The sequence below is a fragment of the Centroberyx gerrardi genome, chromosome 1 (assembly GCF_048128805.1).
Source record: "Centroberyx gerrardi isolate f3 chromosome 1, fCenGer3.hap1.cur.20231027, whole genome shotgun sequence".
Lineage (NCBI taxonomy): Eukaryota > Metazoa > Chordata > Actinopteri > Beryciformes > Berycidae > Centroberyx > Centroberyx gerrardi.
Window position 1 is genome coordinate 1,961,785 of NC_135997.1, and position 20,494 is coordinate 1,982,278.

The following is a 20,494-nucleotide window of genomic DNA, read 5'->3' on the forward strand; positions in this document are numbered from 1 at the left end:
CACACACACACACACACACACACACGCACACACATACACAACTCCATAGGGAAAACAGCTATGGTGAGTCTAATATTGCAAGTGCAGTCTGAGCTGTGCCATTTCAGGACACACACACACACATTTTTTCTCTTGGAATAAAGATCCCTGGGAGAGGGTTCTGGTAATCAGTGGTCATGTATGGGAGGCTATGAGAAGCCCGTTAACCGAGTACAAAGCAGCGTCGGAGGAGAAGGCTCCGCCTGGGCAGCCACTCCTCTCTGCTGGAAGAGAGCAAGTGGGGAAGAAGAAGAGGAGGGAGAGGGATGAGGGAGCTCGTTCTCTCATCCGTGTTACAGGGAGGAAGAGAGGAAGCAAAAGGGGTGAAGTGAAAGCAGAGGAAGGAGGAGGAGGAAGGAGAGGAGGAGGAGTCGGTCTGGAACTGGGCACCTCACACCCCCCCCAGTGCCCCGGCAGGAGTGGAGGTGGAGGTGGAGGTGGGTCTGGTGCTGGTGGAGGGGAGGGGAGGGGAGGGGAGGGGGGGCGGGGCTGCTACTGGTAGGAGCCGAGCTGGAAGTCTTTGGGCGGCAGCTTGAGGCCCAGGGAGTTGGTTCCCAGCGGGTCCATCATGTTCTTGTAGCGTTCTCCACGGTGCTTCATCAGGAACGGACCCCAGTCTGGCTGAGGGGAGCAGACCAGCTTCAGACGCTGCAGAGGGAGAGAGAGAGAGAGAGAGAGAGAGAGAGAGAGAGAGAGAGAGGGATAGATAAGTTAAGATACGGTTAAGTTTAGGTAAGTAAAACAACTTTGGTTAATGTTAAGGTTAGGGTTAAGTTTAGGCTACTATGCTACTTATTCCTATTGAAGACTTAGCTGTTGAAGACTGTGATATGCAGTCGGTTTGACTACTGTTGATAAAATGTACTTGGACAAAAGCGTCCGCTAAATGGCATAATGTAATGCAATGTAATGCAATAATGTAATGTAATATTGTAAGTTTAGGCAACTAAAACAACTTAAGGTTAAGGTTAGGGAAAGGCTTTGGTCATGGTTAAATAAGAAAAACTTTCGCTAAAAATTTAAATTTCACTCATGATAGAAATCTCCTTCGTACAAGCTGGGAATTGAACTCCGATTGCTGGCACTTAAGTCAAACTGATCCGCCCATCCACCACCCCGACCACGACACCCTGACTTTCCACCAAACTACTTCAATGTGACACTACTTGCTGTTTGTAGTCGTGCCTCCTTCATGTAACTGTTTCATGCTGGGAACACGGAATTGTAACACTTTACATGCCACCGACACGTGATTTGGTGTTAACAAGCCGTGCTCATTTCACATATTTGTGTGAGATCAGGTTGGCACTTTTATATGACATGTAGTAGGCTACAGTTTAGCAAGCAAGCAAAAAACAAAAGATGTCAAATTTGAAGTTGGAGGATGTTCAGAGATGAGGCGGTTGCTGAGGGAACGGAGATGTGAGGGCAGTCTGCTGAAAACCATCATCATCATCATCATCATCATCCATTAATCTGAGTATTTAAAAAGGACCCGCCGGACTGCCAGCATAATGCCCGAATTAACACTCAGCCAGCAGCCGCCTCTCCCTCCTAATGAGAGAAGGACAAGGCGATTGATTTCTCTGAGATTGTGTGTGTGAGTAAGACTGTGTGCGAGACGGACAAAAACAAACATACCGTCACAATGGCTGCCCGCGGTTCTGTGTGTGTGTGTGTGTGTGTGTACCTCAATAAAGGTGCCGGGGGCTAGGTGCATCTTAATGACGAACATGATGGGGATCCAGATGACAGAGCAGGTGACCATGAGCCAGCCCATCACCATGGACCAGGTGGGGTAGGTGTAGTCCTCGTACGTCATCACCTTCCACTGGTACAGGCTCAGTCCCAGAATGCCCTGCACAGAGCATGGGGGGGGGGGAGTAGGAAGAGCAGAAGGAGGAGGAAGAGGAGGAGGAGAAGGAGGAGGGGGAGGAAGAGGAGGAAAAAGAGGAGGAGGAAGAAGAGAAGAAGGAGGAAGAGCAGGAGGAGGACAAGGAGAAGGAGGAGGTGATGAATCAACGTTGACCCAAACAAATACAAAATTTTTGAATATATTTAGGTCCTGATTTCACACAGCGATGCAGGCAGCAGCTCTGGACCTGTCTGTGTCTCTCCACTGTCCCCATGTGGTTTGATTGGGCCAATAATGGAGGGTTTGCCTCTTCTTCTGTCTGCTGATTGGCCACAAAGTCTGATGGTGTTGCATGAATCCGTTATATGCTTTTTTTGTGAGAAGCCAGGTTGACCACTGTCATCATCGCCTCTGCTCTGATGCTACACTGCTGTTAATGCTGCTGTTATCATACATGTACTGTATATGTTGTGCAGGTCAGCTGGCAGCCGGTGTGATGGTGCATTGGAAAGTTGAAAAAAAGTAAGTTCCCCTGCATATGTTATTGTCAGCGTTTCAGTTCGGCCGAAATGTCGACAAAAAAACATGCAGAGGTGATCTGTGCGTGAGGGAATTCATTTTTTTAGTAAGGAAAAATTGCACCACAAACTATCTAATTGCATCAGAACATACAGCCCGCATTGGACTGCATGTAACAAAGAAGAGGTCAGTTTATAGAATGTGTGTTTACTGGAAAAATAGTTCTCGAGGCTGTTGTGTGTGCAGCAGTCGACTTGACGCCACACTAACAACTTGGCAGTTACTATGTTGAAATACACAAACAGCTTGACACTTTGTGACGTGACGCAAAATGGAAGGAAGAAATAATTTTAGATTTCACCGGAACAGGGCAAAAATTGCTCCTGTTCCTTTCAATGGCAAATCAATGAACTTGAAAGGCGTCAGTGAAAATGGAAACATTTACGCTGTGTGCGTGCATGTGTGTGTGTGTGTGTGTGTGTGTGTGTGCGTGTGTGAGACAGATGAAAAACAAACATACCGTCAGAATGGTTGGAGTCACAAAGGCCCAGCAGATTCTCCAGAAGCGGTTTGGCTGGAAACCAATCATCATTTCAATGTCCTCGCAAAACCTCTGCAGACCTGTGAAAAAAAAAAAAAAAAGAAAAAAAAAATGAAGAGGGAAGAGGAATGGGAGAAAGTCCGAGAGACGAGACACAGAGAGTGACCCGGGTTTAAGGTCCCATACAAAGGGGATCAGCAAATACAGCCCATCCTTTATGTGTGTGTGTGTCTGTGAGTGTGTGTGTGTGTGTGTGTGTGTGCATCAGAGAGAGAGAGACAGAGACAGAGCATCAGTTTCTGTCCCTGAGAAGCTTCCAGAAGAAAAAGCGGCGTAGCAGATGGCGGCGTCCCTCTGCCTTTATTGACGGATAACAGTGAGTGACATGAATCCAGAGCCACACAATCATTTCAATATGTCACCTGTACGACGCGGTGACAGACCGGAGGAGCCGCTAGCTCCTTGGTAACAGGCTCATGACACACCTGGGCGCTCTGCCGCTGTGCGACTTACATGACAACAGAGACACCTAGTGGTGACGACCTGAACAGCACCGTGAATACAGCAGGGAATAGGGATTGTGAATAATGAAGCCTTTGCCTGTGGCCTTTTGCTAAATCATCTGGAGGCCTTTGTAGATGTAACAGGTGTTATTATGTTTTATTATTATCCTTACTTACCTATTTTATCTTTATTTCTTTCTTTCTTTCTTTCTTTCTTTCTTTCTTTCTTTTTAATGTCATTTTTTTAATTGATAATGTCATTTTACCTGACAAATTATGTTTTTTTTGTGTGTGTTATGTGAAGCACATTGAATTTGCCTTGTGTATGAAATGTGCTATATAGATAAATCTAGGGACTTGGATGAACTGCCTCCCATCATAAATAGGAGAAGGCTCGTGCTGACAGTAGGTTCAGCCAATACGGGTTTTTGAAGGCCGATACAGATCGATTATAGAAATCAAACTCATGATGCTCTTACCAAGTTTTAATCCTATTAAAACCACATTGCATTGAAAAGTCCTAGATATTTAGTTTTCTTTAAGATATTAAATTGATACTGGACTTGATTTGTTCTGACTTGACTTGTCTTGACAGGACTCCATTTAGACTTGAGACTTGACATTAATGGCATGGACTTGACTTGGAAATCTACATTTAGACTTGAGACTTGACTTAAGACTTGAGCCTCAAGACTTGAGACTGACTTGGGACTCGAGCAAAGTTGACTTGGTCACACCCCTTTGGATACTAAAACTCTCCATTGATGAAATTATTTTAGTGTCAGAAGCTGTTTAAGGCAGCTGGTGACCCTCCACACCTATTCAATGGGAGGGGAAACAATTAAATGGAAAAATAAAATGTGCAAAGAAAACTGACTGGCCGATATCCGATTTATTTTTTTGTCACTTATTTTTTTACTGGGAATTGTATCATACAAAAGTTAACAATGAACAGTAAACAGTGTGGGGTTCATATTTCATAGATATCTAGTGCACTGTTCTACATTTCAGCCATTTTTATTCATATCAAGAGTTGGCAGTGTCCTCTATGTGATGTAGATTGTCCATTTGTCCCATTTTTCTATGGAATACATCCTTTGTCTTTAGGATAAATGTAAATTTTTCCCAAAGCAAATATTTCCCCTACAATGTCCATCCATTGTTCAAGACCAGGGGTTTTGTACCAGTTTGTGGTGATTGCTTTTTTGCCGGCAACAAGTAAACATCTCACAAAGGTACCAGTCACATTTTAATATCACATTACGCAGAAGCATAATATCTTACAATCACTGGGGATTTCGTCACCTAAGATCTCTCTCAAAGTTGAGCGTATCTCATCCCAGAAAACTTCCCAGAAATCTTTTCACACGTCCAAATATATGAGAGTGATTAGCATCCATGTGTCCACACAGTTGCCACACAGCTGTCCGATATTTGATATTTAAAAAAAGGGCAATATTGGTGTAACCCTGGTTGATAAGGTAAATCAAACTAACATTTGGGCTCATGATTGATTTTACAGTAATAGCTGTACTCACCATAGAGGTAGGAAACTCCCACCAGCTCGAAGATGGCAATGATGACCAGAGAGTAGGAGGCTGCAAATGTGTCCACCAACTGCAGCATGTACATTCCACTCTGTTACACACACACACACACACACACACACACACACACACATGAATACAAAATATTGCAAAGACGCTTCATTGTCCTTGGAGGAGCTCTAGGCTTTTGTCTTTCGATAACATCCAGATTGAAATCTTGCCTCACTTGTTTCTTTCTAGCTCTGAGGCAGACTTGTCCATGGTCATAACTTTCACACTGAATTGTACCAGATCATAAGAAATGACATATGTGAATCCTGCTTTAGGCCGGATTTCTCCCTGTGAGCTGTCTGGGGGGATTTTAATAGCTCTCCAGCCTCTCTTGTTCCACTCAGTGAGCCTGTCCTCCGAAGGCCGAGCTTCGCTTTACATGCACAAATCTGTCGGCTTATTCAAAGAAGAGTCGGAGGTTCGCGGGGTGAATGCTAACACGCCGCCGCTCCCTGTTTCAAGTCTGCGGCATGGCACCAGATATGAATAAACGAGGGAGTAAATGTAAGACCTCTGTCTGGGGACATGAGGCCTGTGTGTGTGTGTGTGTGTGTGTGTGTGTGTGTTTGTGTGTGTGACGTACCTCTGTGATCATGGGAAATCCAAGGATGAAGAAGCAGGCGCAGCAGACCAGGGTGAAGAGCGGTTTGTTTTTCCTCAGGTACTTGGGGAACTCGTCCGACACCGAGGTGACGATGGTCTCAATGGTGGCAAACTGGGATGGGAGGATGAGGAGGAGGGGAGGATGGGAGGATGAGGAGGAGGGGGTTAAGACAGAGGATAGACGAGAAGTCAGAGACAAAGTGAAGAAGTGAAGTCAGGGAAGAAGGGAAGGAGACAGGGGAAGAGGAGAGTTAAAGAAGCCTGATTATAAGAACTCAATTTTTCCTCTGTGATCAAATATCAATCAAGGCGTTGTTCAAATTTGATTTTGTTTGAGCGGTTAAATTCATTTTTAAAAATCCATCCTTTTCTCCAGGCAGTTTCGGACTAACTCCAGGAAACGCATCACAGCTGGACTTTGTCCTGATTGGCTCCCTTCACTAAAGAATTGCTGAAATCCGTCCAATCAGGCCAGTGTTCAAAATTTGAACTGGAAAGCGTCCACTCAGCAGGTTTACCTCTTTTCAATTAGAGGAGCTGCTGCTGTCGGCCAATCAGGGTCCAGGATTGTGACTTTTAGTCTTCACATTCATTCAATAAACCCCTTTTAACCAAACTACATTTATTATATGCACAAAAAAAAAAACATCATAAAAAAACATCGTTCTTATCCTGAACCATAGCAGATTTAAAACAAAATCATGAAAACTGAATGATATGGGACCTTTAATAGGTGAAGTGATAATCACAAATCATGGTGGAAATAGCGCTGAGAAGAGAGAGAGAGAGAGAGAGACCTGACAGGTGGAGTCTGCCTGGAGATTAGGGAATGTTACATGATAGCAAGAGGGGCTCAGGACCCAGAGGACCGCAGTGGATGAATAGACAAACAGGCAAATTGCAGGAGGGAGGTGTAGTGTGTGTGTGTGTGTGTGTGTGTGTGTGTGTGTGTGTGTGTGTGTGTGTGCTGTAGAAACCCATTGGCACCGAGCTATCTGCCACTTCTCCGCTCCTCTCCTTCCTCCTGAGCTCCCAAAACTAATTTCCTGTCAACATCCCAAGCCTATTACCGCCAAGCTGCTCGCTACAACAAAGCAGCTCGCCCGGCGCTCTGAGCCGCCGCCGCCAAGGCAAAGTAACATCATCATTTACTATTACTGTTGACTTGTGTCTTAATGCTCCCCCCTGCCCTCTGCCCCCCGCCGGGCTCGGGGGCATCACGCTGCACTTGGAGGAATTGGCTTTTTATCTGGAACTGTTTGCCTAAGATTGTGCCTGGAGGGTCTTCGGGGCCGCTCTGGTTTTTAAACCGTCCCGCAGACTGAAGGCTTTGCTCAGCAAAGTTTACATTAAGAATGAACCGGTGCAGTAAGTAGTGGAAGAGTTAGTGCTGTAACTTAAAAAGTCCAACAAGGATAAACCTTTAAACTGGATTAAATCACGGTTTAGCAATACATTCTGTTGCATTAAACTTTACACTTAGTGTAAGGACTAAGCAAGATTACATTTCAATTTCAATCCTCTTTTCTCACTTTCGCTCAGTTTAGTTTTTACTGTAAACATAGATTAACTTCCATCCTGTTATTCCAAAAGTTTAAATTCCAATTTAAGTTTTCTACTGGGAGGGAAGGTTTCATTTTCAGCTGTAGTCGTTCCTATTGAACCAAAACCTTAACCCTAGCCATCAGTTGTTTTATTGCAGTGACAGGTGGCAACGAGACAGGTGTGCAGACCTTTTCCTAGTCTGAACTCTGTCCTCTCTTCTTTTAGAATCAGATGGAAAAGATCACAGCTGACAACGTTCTCTTTTCTAAAGAGGAACTCAGGAACTTTTACTCTGAGGACATTTTATGAGACACTTTTTACTTTTACGTCAGTCGATTTTTACACCAGAACTTTGACTTCTACTTCAGTAAAATACCAGCAAAGTAACAGTTATTTTTTTATTTTATTTTTTTTATTTTTTTTTTTTAGTTATTTATTTATTTATTTATTTATTTATTTATTTTTGATGGGTTTTTTTGTGTTATTTTTGTTGTATATATATTTATTTATTTTCATTTTTTTATTTTGTTTTTTATTTTTTTTGTTGTTATATATATATATTTTTTTTTTGTTTGTTTTTTTAAATATATGTCTTATGCTTATGTTTATGTTTGCCATTTGTGTTGACTGTAGTGTTTAATGTATGTTTTTAAATGTGGACCCCAGGAAGACTAGCTGTGCTTTAGGGCAAAGCTAACGGGGATCCTAACAAATAAACAAATAAACAAACAGTACTTCTACTTGAGTAGGACATTCAAGTACTCTTTCCAGCCATTACCATCTCCTACAGTTCAGCTGCCCCTCTGTCAGAGCCGGGCTGGGTGTGTTCACTGGTCTGTTTGTGTGTAACTCTTTTCACCATGTACGGTGCTTAGGTGAATTACGGTCTGCACTGTTTAGACTGCAGATCCCCAGTCAGTGACAGACAGTGTGGTGTGCTGCACAAAATTCTATTGATAATTTGGTGGATGTGTGTAGAATTTATACATAGGTGTATGATGCTATGAAAGTGAGTGTGTGCTTTGGAGTAAACAAAAGTTAGAGACTCTCATTACTGCCAGAAAGATCCTTAATGTTGGGAAACTTTGGGGCCGTCGAGAAAAACAATGTGTTTGTTTTTGCAGCTTCAGTGAACACAACACAAACCAACACCCAGGTAATGATGAAGTCTCCACATGCATTTAGAAATATGCAAGTTACTATTAATTTTTATTACATATTGCACACTGATGCACAGGCACGCACATTTGTATTACTATACTTGTGAGGACCTTCATTGACTACATTCATTCCTTAACCCCAAATCTTAACCCCTCGCACCCCGAGTTTCCTCTTAAGTAGCTTCAAAGTTAGAAATTTATTTTTTTTCCAAATAGTATGACAATGTCACATACATAATTCTGTATGTATTCTGAAACCCAATACATCATTTTTTAGGTCTGCACCATTACAACAAATATAGATGTTTGTGCATAATTTTTCCCTATAATTCAGCCTGACATGTTTGGTATCTTTGGAAACCTTAGGATCTTGAGTAGAATTTAAAATAAAGGGTTTCAGGGTAGAAGTGGTTTTAACCTGAACCTAATCCTAAATCAAATCTGAACCCTAAACCAAAATCCTAACCTTAAACTCGCCCCTTGCAGAGGTGAAGAGCAGCAAAATGTCCTCACTTTGGAGGAATTTTCTTCATCTTTCTATCCTTGTGAGGACATTTGGTACTCATACATAGGTAGTAGTAGTAGTAGTAGAAATACAAGAACACACACACACACACACACACACACACACACACACACAGTGAGAGAGAGGTGGTTACCATGGTATCCAGGCCAAGAGTCAGTAGCATGAGGAAGAAGATGATCGCCCAGAAAGGAGACAGGGGAAGTCTGGTCAGAGCCTCTGGATACACAACGAACGCTATGCCTGGACCTGATACACACACACACACACACACACGCACGCACACACGCACACATGCACACATGATGTTCCAGATGCCCCAGCACAGATAAAGAGCTGTGTTTCTGTGCGCCGCAGCGCTCTGTGCGGCCGGTCGCTGTGCAGTTTGGTATCTTACCTTCATCTGCCACCTTCTCTATTGGCACCTTCAACTCATGTGCCATGAAACCAATGACAGAGAAGATGACAAACCCAGCAAATATACTGGTGGCGCTGTTTGTACACGTCACTATAATAGTATCCCTGGAAGAAGAAAACAAAAAAAAACAGAGAAGGAGGTTAAACAAAACAGCATCTGCTTTAGTGGTTTTAACAGTACAGCAATAATCAGAACATGGTCTACACACTGATACTGATGCTGTTTCATTTGGTACATAAAGGACACATCTGCCTGTTGTGTACAAGCAGATGAGAGATCAAGCAGCGCCCTCTAGTGACAGGAATAAAAACTGACAGGTCTAAAAGGAGTTTGGGAATTTTTTTTTTTTTTTTTTTTTAAATACATCGATCATTGACATTTCAGCAGTTCAGGGAATATTTCAACAAAAGCATAGCCTATTTAAATCTCATCATTTGACCACAACTTTTCAGGATTTTATTCATGAAATCTACAAAAATGTAGATTTACATGAACTCTTAAAACATTAGCATTAACAGCAGAATTCATGATCTAACTACAGTTAACAAGCAGCTCTTCCAAATTATATTTGTTCCATTCGTAGTTTGTTATCATGAAATAAGTATCAAGGTAGGAAGTCTTATGGAAAACAAGGGTCATTAAACAATTTCGGCATCAAAGAACATCAGACCTCATATAGACACCTCATATAAATAAAAAAAATAATGAAACCTTAAATCATTATAAAATTTTGGTGTGTTCCTAGTATTATATAGTGTCAGAGTATGATTTGCTAACCACAGAAATGAATTTCTGCAGCTAGAGTGGATATTTAGCTCCAAATCAGCTGACAGTTTTGGTTTCTTAACTCTCATGCGCGTACGGGAAAAGAAAGAAACACCATATCACTGGCTGCAAAACATCACCATGTTTATTACTGACATTTGTGCGTTACGGGCACAGATGTCATGTGTCTACGGGCCGGCGATGGTTTCAGTGTGTTTGCCAGAAGCATGGTTTACCTGCTGTGTGTTTACCTGTAGCAGTTGTTGTGGAACTTGTTGTAGGAGGAGAGCGTGATGAGGCCGCCCCACGCCGCCGACAGAGAGAAGAAGATCTGGGTCGCCGCGTCCTTCCACACCTGACAGAGAAGAGCAGCGCAGGTCAAACACTGCAAATAACTCTTTGATTTTGATTTTAAAGTCACAAAGAAATGTAAAACAGCTTTTTCCTTGTTAGCTAATTCTCCATATCATAACATACACCTGTTTTACAAAACATTTGCAAAATTTTGCAAAATCCCCAATAGATTTACTTCCTGGAAAACAGTGTATTTCCAGTGGTTCCTTCATGTTGTACCAGTAGAACCATTAAAACCATTAAAAAAAAATGTGAACAACCCCCTGCAACTTCACAACTTTCAAAGTGACAGTGTCAACATGATGCGGTGGTGAAAATCTGTTTCCTTTTCTAAGACACCATGGTTGAGTCCCGGTGGCTGAATTTACACACACTGGCCACTTTATTAGGTACACCTATCTAGTACCGGCTGGTCATTTGTTGCTATAGCAACATTTATCATAAGGACCAACAACTTGTGTGTTCAGATGCCCTTCTGCACACCACTGTTGTAAAGACTGTTACTGAAGCATTTGTTTGTTGTTGTTATTTGTTTTTTACTTTGTTTTTGATTGCTGTCTCTCTGTTTTCACACTACAGACTGTAGTGTGAAAATCCCAGGAGCGCAGCAGCTGTTTCTGAGCGGCTGAACCAACAGTCAGACGCTCAAAGTCTCTTCAATCACAAATCTCGCCCTTTCTAATGTTTGGTCGAGCAAAAACCTAAACCACTTCACCATGTCTGCATGCTTTATACTGTATGTTGAGTTGCTGCCACATGATGAGGAGCAGGCGGTCTGTGTTAACAAGCAGGTGTACCTAATAAAGTGGATTATTCATTTTGAACAATACAACATTTGTGAAGCTCGAGATTATGAACAAAGCATTTTTGAACTATTGGACTGTGGAACAGCCCCTCCCTGCGAGGTGGGACAGAACCCGTCCAGGATCAGGTACCTTTGCATCGTTGAGTTTCTCCCACTTCGGGGTGATGAAGTAGAGGATGCCGTCTCCGGCGCCGGGCAGCGTCACGCCTCGGATCAGCAGGATGACCAGAACCACGTAGGGAAACGTGGCGGTAAAATAAACCACCTGACCAGAGAGGAGAGACGGGACGAGAGTAAGGCAGGATAAAAACGAGAAGGAGAGGAAAAGAGAGAGAGAGGCACTGAAAAGGTTTCTGGTTCCTTGTTTATTTCAACTTAAGACTGGGTTTCCTTTAAGTGGTAATCCTCAAGATCCTGGCTTTGTTTACTTGGTTAATTTCTTGGATTTTAGACTTTTTTTTTTCTCACCTAAATTTATTATGAGATTTTTCATCAAGATCTGACAGCATAAGAGAGCTAAACATAGGTTTCACTCATATTTTGAGGCTGTAATGATTTAAAACACAGTGGAACAGATGTGAATATACTCAAAATTTTGATGGTTGGACAGGAACAATCTGTGGAACTGTAGTATGAACACTGTCTTTTAGTTACAGCAAATTTACTTCTGTCTACATCTAGTTTACATTTCCCCCAATCATTTTGCAATGCATGCTGTATGTAATTTGTTTTTTTTTTTACATTTACTTTATGGTGTCAAACCTAGCTTGAAATGAACTGCTGTCTCGGCTAACAAAGACACGCTAAATAAAAATGTGAAGTTTTAGAGGCGACATGTTTTTGAGGGATTATTTCCTGGAGGAGACTTCCAGTTCTTCCTGTGGGATAAAACTGATTGTTTGGCCAAAGCAAATGTCTTCTTCTGAAGGAGGAAAACAAGCGCTGATATCTGCAACTATGCTGACTGTGTGCAGAAACAGAGCGGAAGCTGGACCGTTGGTACTAACTTAAAGGATAAGTTTGGACCTATATATATTTTGTCTCTTATATACCTGTAGGGCCTGTAGTACAATATTGTCTCCAGTCAGCCGTCAGTTGAAACAGCTCCGCTGCCTCTTGCTGCAACAATGAGTCCAAACTGTTTGTTAAAATATCTCCAAAAAATCCAGTCTGTGAGAACGATACGGAGACGACCGACATATTTCTCTCCACGGCCCGGAGCAGCAGCGCCACACCGTTTCCACTCAGCGGATCATCTTCTACCGAACTCTACTGTTTACAATCTGACCTGACCGTCCAGAACTAGATCATTCCGCCAGGAACCGCCTTTCACCCCACAGCGGTCTGTGCTGTGGCAGAGAAAAATAATTTGTGTGTAATGGAGGAACTGAGTCATGTTTACTCAACAAACAGCTTTTTTTGGAGATATTTTGACAAACAGTTTGGACTCATTGTTGCAGCAAGAGGCAGCGGAGCTGTTTCAACTGACAGCTGACTCTGGAGACAATATTCTCTGTGGATCCAAGAACTACAGGGATGAAGAGACTCATTATATTCAGGAACAAAATCACAGACCTTATCCTTTAGCAAAACACCGGTGTTGTGCTTTAACTTTCCACTGTCCACTTTCCTGCCAGAGTGTCACTACATGCAGCAGAGCGGTGCATCTCATCTCCATCTCCTCTAGAGGGCGACACGCCACAAGAATTCAGTCTGAACAATAACTAACTCCTGTTTCCCTCCTGCCGGACGAAGGTGGGAACAGCAGGGAAAGAGGATGGAGGATTTGTTTCTGACAGGTGTTTCTCTGTCAGCGTACCTTTCCTGATGACTTGATTCCTTTGGCCAGGGAGGCGTAGACGATGATCCAGGCCAGGAACAGACAGCCTGCTAACGGCCAGCGGATGTCTCCTGGGAATTCAATCCCTTTAGAGATGTGCAACACATTGTACCTGCGGGTGGGTGTTAAACAGCAACACTTAGCTTGAAAATTGATTAAATTCCAAACATTACACATCTACAAATCGTCATTGTCAGGTGAAAACCTCATAACTCATAATTTTGGTGATTTTCATGCCTTAACTTAAATTGAAGCATCACATGCTCCTCTATGGGTTGAGGAAGTTCCACGACCTCTTGGGTCTATGAAACCCTTTCAAACCCCCATTGGATAAACTGAAAAATACATGGTGGTCGAGCTAAAAACAAGGCTGATTTTCTGAAAGTTCCTGAAAAGTTAACATTTCAGAGATGCAAGGTTTTCACCTGACAACAGCGAAAAGGTATACATCAAGTGTGAGAGGTGAGACAGCAGAATGTAGGTAAACACAGAGAAAAATGCAACTGGGAGCCTTTAAATAAAATCCATTTATTCTGCCCTAGAAAGCCAAACAGCAGTAACGGAAGGAGAAATGAAACTGAGGAAAATGATTTCAAAGTTTTTCTCCCGTCCCGGACAGAAGTGGGCTGAGTATCACCAGAGGTGGAAATTAACTAAGTACATTTACTGAAGTACTGTGCTAAAGTACAATTTTGAGGTACTGGACTGAGTGAGACTTTCTACTTTTCCTCCACTACATTTATTTGCCGGCTGGAGTTACTAGTTACTTTGCAGAATAAGGTTTTACATGCAAAACATACGATAAGCTCATAAAATATGTTGCATTGTTAGAGTTTAAACTCCCCAACAGTATATGGAGCAGTTAGACCGACAACATTAAAATACTTCTTACAGGTTAATGCTTCAATAATTTAACACTCTGAAAGAATGAGGACTTTTACTTTTGATACTTAAGTACATTTTACTGCTAATAACTAATATACTTTTACTTAAGCAACATCTTGAATGCAGGACTTTTAATGGAGTATTGTTGATGTGGAATTTAAATCCTTTGGACATGTAAGACAGGGAAAAGTCTTTACTGCTGTTTGGTTTCTTGGCCAGAAGTCACAGTGTTTGTTTGTTTGTTTGTTTGTTTGTTTGTTTGTTTGTTTGTTTGTTTGTTTGGGATAATCATCACTTACTTGAAGTATTCCTCACTGGGGCTGACATAGGTCTTGTTCCCATCCACAGTCATGTTTAGCAGTTTAGTCAGGTTTCCCACAGCGTTGGCGGACAGACAGAAACTGGAGTTCTTTATGGAGGTGATGTTTCTGTCCCGCAGGATGCAGGTGTCTGTTCCAACCACAAACCAACACACATCAACAGGGGGAGACGGGCTCAGAGTGCTGCTGCACTGTGGGACAGACGGACTGACGCGTGACGGCTCACGTCAGATTTACTCAGACTCATGATGGACGCCGTTATCAAATACAGAGTCAGTTATGGAAATGACTCTGTATTTGATATCGGTGTCGATCACAGAGTCAGTTATAGAAATGATCCTCCTACCGCTCTACATTTTAGATCTATACTTTCAAAAAAGAAACTGAGAAACTCTGCTTTTTAGTTTTTATGCAGCCTACAAACGAAGCGAACGCCAGAAAGATCTTGACTTCAACTTATTCTATTATCCCACGTGATCAACAGTTTGTTTAAATATACATTCATAATGGTTTAGTAATGTCCCTGCCTGTGTTTTCCTTGTCTCTAGCGTCTTGCATTCTTTAATATTCTACAGTATGTTTGCCTTCAGATGGAGATAAAACTCCCACTGCTGCCTTACATTCAATACAGTTTATTCTATTATTGAATTACTGAAATTCAAGACAATATATTTCCCCAAATTGAGAATGACATTCTGCATATTTTTTTTTTTTTACAAAGAATTACTGCACTTCACATAATTGTCACTCAGAGATTCAGAGAGATACAGAGAGAGAGAGAGAGAGAGAGAGAGGGCTACATGTACAACATAGAAACGCTTGCTTTTATACATTCTCTTTAATAATTTTATCACAATTTTGATGTTCATATTTTATGCTTTACTTCTGTTGTCATTAGCAGATGTTTTTATTACCATTCTCTTTCTTTTCCCTTTAATTATCTATCATTTTCCCCAATTTTGAAAATGGAAGAGAGATACAGACACAGAGAGAGAGAGAGAGAGAGAGAGAGAGAGAGAGAGAGAGAGAGAGAGATACAGCAGTACTCAGTTCCTCCAGCAGGTGTCAGTCTCGGGCTCACTGCGGTACTGCAGCACAGCTGTACAGTAAATTTGTCAAGCAAGCAGTTTTTGTGCTGAATTCACAAAATTGCAAAAGGGGAATATCGCATGATCTGAATCGAATGTCAATATTTATTCGATGCAGTTCTGTGTCAAACGCCTCCGCTTCACTGCTCTTGTCAAAACATTATTTTTTTTCTACATTTACATTTATAAACCAGACCAATAAAGATCAGTTGCACATTGCAGCTCCAGAAGAGAAAAAAAAACTGCTGTAATCTCACATTATAAATATCACTTATTAATCGAGAAGGTGTCAGATATTTCCCTCCAGGTGTGATCTGTCAGACTGAGGCTCTGGCCGCAGTTTACCGGCCTGCATCACCGGGAATAACACTCCAGCTCCAACAATAAACTGTTACCTGGTGAACAGTGAACGGCAGCGCGCGGCAGAGAGCTCGGTTTGGGGGTTTCGTTCACCGGGGAGAGCGAGAACACGGAGAGCTGAACACCGCAGAGATCACAGGTCACGATTCATTATACTGCAGGTTTGCAAGACACCTCAGCTGAGGAGCCATGACGCATTGCGCATTGTGGAGAGAGGTGCTTTTGGTGTGTGTGTGTGTGTGTGTGTGTGTGTGTGTGTGTGTGTGTGTGTGTGTGTGTGTGTGTCTTACCTAAAAGCAGCATGTCTTTGTCCTTACATTCCACCGTGTTCCACTCATTCCTACAGTTAGCCCATGGCAGTGAGCCCTTCAACGAAGCGAACAGGTAGTACAGTGTCCAGCACATTATAATATTATAGTATATGGCTATCAAGACAGATATTATCAACATGGCAATCCCGCAACCTAAAATAAATAAATGAGAATGAAATATATAAATTACTCTTAAGCAAAGTAGAAGCGCGTGAGTATAAGAAATGAGGATTATTTGGGTATTAAATCTGATTATTTTTACAGTTTATTTTACAGTGGGGGTTCAGTCGGCGCAGGTTACCTTGCAGGGCTGGGATGGCTTTCCACACGGACACCGGGCCCTGGCTGGCAAACTGGCCCAGCGAGACCTCCATCAAAAAGATTGGGATCCCGGCAATGCCCAACATTGTCAGGTAGGGGATCAAAAAAGCTCCTGCAAGGAAATTAAACGAATGAACCGCAAAGCCTGAAAGTGACAAGAGTCCAAATAAAAACCAACGAGAATCCAAGGATGAAGCGTCAGATCATCTATTGATTTTGTCATTTAAGAAAAGAAGACAGCCAGGCTTCTGTCTGCAGTCAACACACACAATCTGGATCATTAGATTGATTCATGAATAAAAATCATAGCCAGGAATTTATCTAGAAATAGCTGAGGGCCTGGCTGAACAAATGACCCAGCAAGTAGGTTAAATGTAGCATAATAATAATAATAACAATAATAATAACAATACTACTACTACTACTACTACTACTACTAATATTAATTATTATTATCTACAGTTTTATTATTCGTATTATTAGTATTATTAATAATAATAAACCTCCTATAAAAGTCCTATAATGATGTAAATACATCTCTTCCAACATTTTTTAACCATATTGAGACAATTTTTTTTCTTTCATTTTTTTTTTTTTTAATGACCAGATGGAGCAGACATTTCACTGGAAGTAAAGGGAAATAATTCAGTCCCTGCCTGCCGAGATGTAATGCTTTTTTTTATGTGACTTTAATGATTGATCAATTCTGTGTCGTAATAAGTTTTTATTCTCCCAACATCTTACCTCCACCATTTTGGAAGGCAAGATATGGAAACCTCCACACGTTCCCCAGTCCCACGGCATAGCCAACCATGGACAGAATAAAATCCAGTTTATTGGACCAGTTTCCTCTCTCCTTATTCTCATCTCCCTCCTCGTCATCATCGTCAGCCTGAGAAAAAAACAGCGCTGGTCACTTCAAAATGTCTCTGCATGGCTGAACTACACTCTCTCTTTATTCCCTCTCCAGAATAAACCACAGCTTGATCACACTCAGTCCAACACGAGTCAAAACGAAACAGATGGAGCCAAAAAAATAAAAAATAAATAAAACATTAAAAGCCACTGGGCTTGAAAGGTTTGAACCAGTTCTGTATTGGAAGATCAAAGGATGGCTGGACACTAATCTCCAGTCAGTTTCATTATTAAGCAAAAAAACACCAATATGAACAAAAATGCAACATATTTTCAGAAAAACATTAACTTATTTTTCCCCTTAACAAACCCGTTCATCACATCAGGGGTTTGGAGCAAAAGAGGCGTAAATGACATTTTCTGATTTTATGGCAGACCAAAAGCAAAACTTTAAATGATGGCATCTTTTTTCATTCAAAATCTAACATAGGAATTTCATACTCATTCATACTTTTACAAAGATTAAGATTCAGAAAATTAAATAAAAACTGAGTGCAGTTACACCCTTTTCTACATAGGGTTTTCACCTACGTCTTCTGGATTTTTACCTTTATTTTAATTTCGTTTATGGTTACAAATGCGATCTTTTCACTAAATAAAAATCAGATCAAATAGAGCTCAGCTTTATATATATTCTATATATCAATTTTCTGCCAAGATGTCACTTTGCAGGCCCCTTCACACCGAGGCCTGCTGTGAATTTCACACCATAAATCTCATGTCAGACTAAAAAGGAGCTCAACTGTATTCCGCAAATGAAACAGGTGAACAAAAGGGGAAACTAACGTGGATCCAACTGCTGCAGCTGCCTGAGCAAATTCAAAATTGTGACAGTATGAATATTCAGATTCATAAACAGCTCGGTCCTGTTTCCTTATTTCCCTTTGATTGTGCGCCATGGGGAAAGGGAGATGGGAGCGTGTGTGCGAAAATGTGTGTGTGTGAGAGAGATGAAGAGAGAGAGAGAGAGAGAGAGAGAGAGAGAGAGGGTTGGAGATGGGGGGGGGGGGGGGGGGGGGGGGGGGGGGGGCTGAGGCTTATCTATGGAACACACCGGACAGGCGCGCGCGCAGAGGGGAGGAGAGGAATGCCCTCGCGGGGATTGGAAACAATCCGCAGCCTTATGTAACACATTACTGTATCACACCGGCCCACCGGGCCCCGGACGGTACCGGGCCCGTCTGAGACTAATTTGATCCTGCAGTTTTTTGTTTTTTTTCCATCTTTATAACTGAGAACAAAGACCAAGCAGAGACAACAAAATCACCTAAAATCAATTTATCAGCCCTAAAACGAAAAGTATCATCCACTTAGTACCAATGTTCCCTCTGAGCTGACTGGAGATCTACTGTGTCTAATAATTCATCACACCGATCAGATAATAATAACGTATTGACAGTTATCAGCAATCCAGCTCCACTTTACCTCAGGAAATTTAGCTGATATCAGCGAGTTTACAAGTTTTGGTGGTAAATCATACTGGTGCAGCGACTTTCCCATACAGACTGCAGACTGACAGCAGAGGGAAACCTGAACAGCACGAGGCAGGACAGGGACGCCAAATAGCTTCTATACTCAGGATCCAGAAGTTGCAGTATGCATTACACGTAATAATTCAGCACTTGAGGTTGGCTGCCACTGATACACGAGAGCCTCTTTACAGGCGGACGGTTTACTGCAGAATACACACACATCCAGGCCTACCTGCATGCAGCAGATGTGTTAAATGAACCACTGCCATTTCGCTTAGTGCTAACATCCATCCAGCCTGTGCGGCCTGAGCTCACATGCAGCCGCTGTGCCAAAATTCATTTCCCCTGAAAATGCGTTTCCCCTGGCGGTGCGTCACGCCACGCAGGAAAACACAAAAAAATCATTTCTTTTTTTGTGTGTTTGATTGTTTTCCCATCGCTGATTTTTCACACAGAAAAATAAGGTTGTGAAAACATTTCATGGGATTACAAAGACTGAAAGAAACCCAGGTGCCTCATAATGATCACACTTGTTTTTGATCGGATTATTTCAAGCCGATCAAAATCATTTCACAAGCTCCAGTAATTCTACATGGAAGCTGCCAGGCTCCACATTAGTCTGCTTGTCATTTATTAAGCGCATTTCCCCCATCATAATTACCTCGTGCAATGGACAAAAACAACACACCGCCAGGGGAAACACATTTTTCAGTGGATACAGTTTTGGCACAGCAGCAGCTAACACGCTGCCTCCATCACACAGCGCTGATCTAAAGCTCTGGGTGCCTCTAAAAGCTCCCGGGGGTTTCTGCTCCCCAGGCAGCCGGCAGCAGGTCGCTCCAGTCAGCTGTCTTATCAGAGAGAGACGGCATCATCCGTATCGCACCTAATTCCAGTGCAGCGTCTCCATGCAGCTGCTCTCTGCTCAGCCGCTCCGGTGTGGAAACGGTTCATTTAGCTGACTTACCCCCGCCACGGCGCCGGGCTGAACAGACGTGTTCCCATCTGTTCCCAGTATGATGGTGGTCTGGCTCATGGCCGTCCAGTTGCCCGAGGTGTTGTTTTGCTCCGCGGTGGCCCGGAGCGGGTCGACGTACTGGACAGACCCCGCCCGGGCCTGAGCGGCGGCCGAACCGGCGGAATCCTTCCGGAAGGCCGAGTTGGCAGCCACGGATCCAGGCACCGCCGGTGCGGCGCTTTTAAACGTCCCATAGACTTTATTAGTCTCCGGGTCTCCCGGTTTATTTTCCGTGGGACAAAAAGTTTTGCTCTCGTTGCACGGAGGCGGCGGTTGAGGCGCCGGGTGCGCGTGAGGGGCCGGCGGTTGGCACGGGGCGTTCTCCGGTTTGTTTGCTGTAAGTCCCGCGGCTCCGTCGGGCTGCTGTGACGGGATGTAGCCGGTAGGAGCGACGGCGCCGGCCGGCTGTTTGGCCATGTCTCTCTGGTCAGAGAAATCCTGGAACATGGGAGTGACAGATCAGCAAAACAAACGGCGGCAGAGCGACAGAAACCGGCTGCAGTCCATCTCTCCCGTTACACTAACAACCAACACGATGAATCCCTTTTTAAAAAGCCGCACCGGGAGTTTCTGTAACGTTTTAGCGGCTCTTTCTGCAGCATGTTCTGGCTCTGCTGGTCTATAGTTTCAGCTCACAGTCTACCGGGTGTGTGTGTGTGTGTGTGTGTGTGTGTGTGTGTGTGCGTGTGCGTGTGCGTGTGTGTGTGTGTGTGTGTGTGTGTGTGTGTGTGGGTGT

General features: G+C 42.9%; 1 protein-coding gene across 1 annotated transcript; it reads right to left on the reverse strand.

Annotated features, from left to right (window-relative positions):
- Positions 1–531: 531 nt before the first annotated feature.
- On the reverse strand, positions 532–20,205 carry slc6a5 (solute carrier family 6 member 5). Its single transcript, XM_071915386.1, has 15 exons — positions 19,708–20,205; positions 17,098–17,245; positions 16,334–16,465; positions 16,012–16,185; positions 14,253–14,403; positions 13,048–13,180; positions 11,359–11,493; positions 10,321–10,424; positions 9,284–9,408; positions 9,023–9,135; positions 5,639–5,770; positions 4,996–5,095; positions 2,934–3,034; positions 1,730–1,897; positions 532–687 (listed from the first exon to the last, which is right to left on the reverse strand). Exons 1-15 carry the CDS (start codon positions 20,203–20,205, stop codon positions 532–534), a joined length of 2,370 nt encoding a protein of 789 aa, XP_071771487.1.
- Between the last annotated feature and the right edge of the window lie 289 nt (positions 20,206–20,494).

What these genes read in the sequence shown, in the direction of transcription:
- slc6a5 (XM_071915386.1), bottom strand. Translation starts at nt 20,205, where the DNA reads ATGTTCCAGGATTTCTCTGACCAGAGAGACATGGCCAAACAGCCGGCC. An exon ending in GGGAGTTTCCTACCTCTATG is followed by an intron (nt 3,035 to 4,995) that starts GTGAGTACAGCT and finishes TTTTTTTCACAG; the next exon opens with GTCTGCAGAGGTTTTGCGAG. An exon ending in TGACTCCAACCATTCTGACG is followed by an intron (nt 1,898 to 2,933) that starts GTATGTTTGTTT and finishes TGCTCTGTGCAG; the next exon opens with GGCATTCTGGGACTGAGCCT.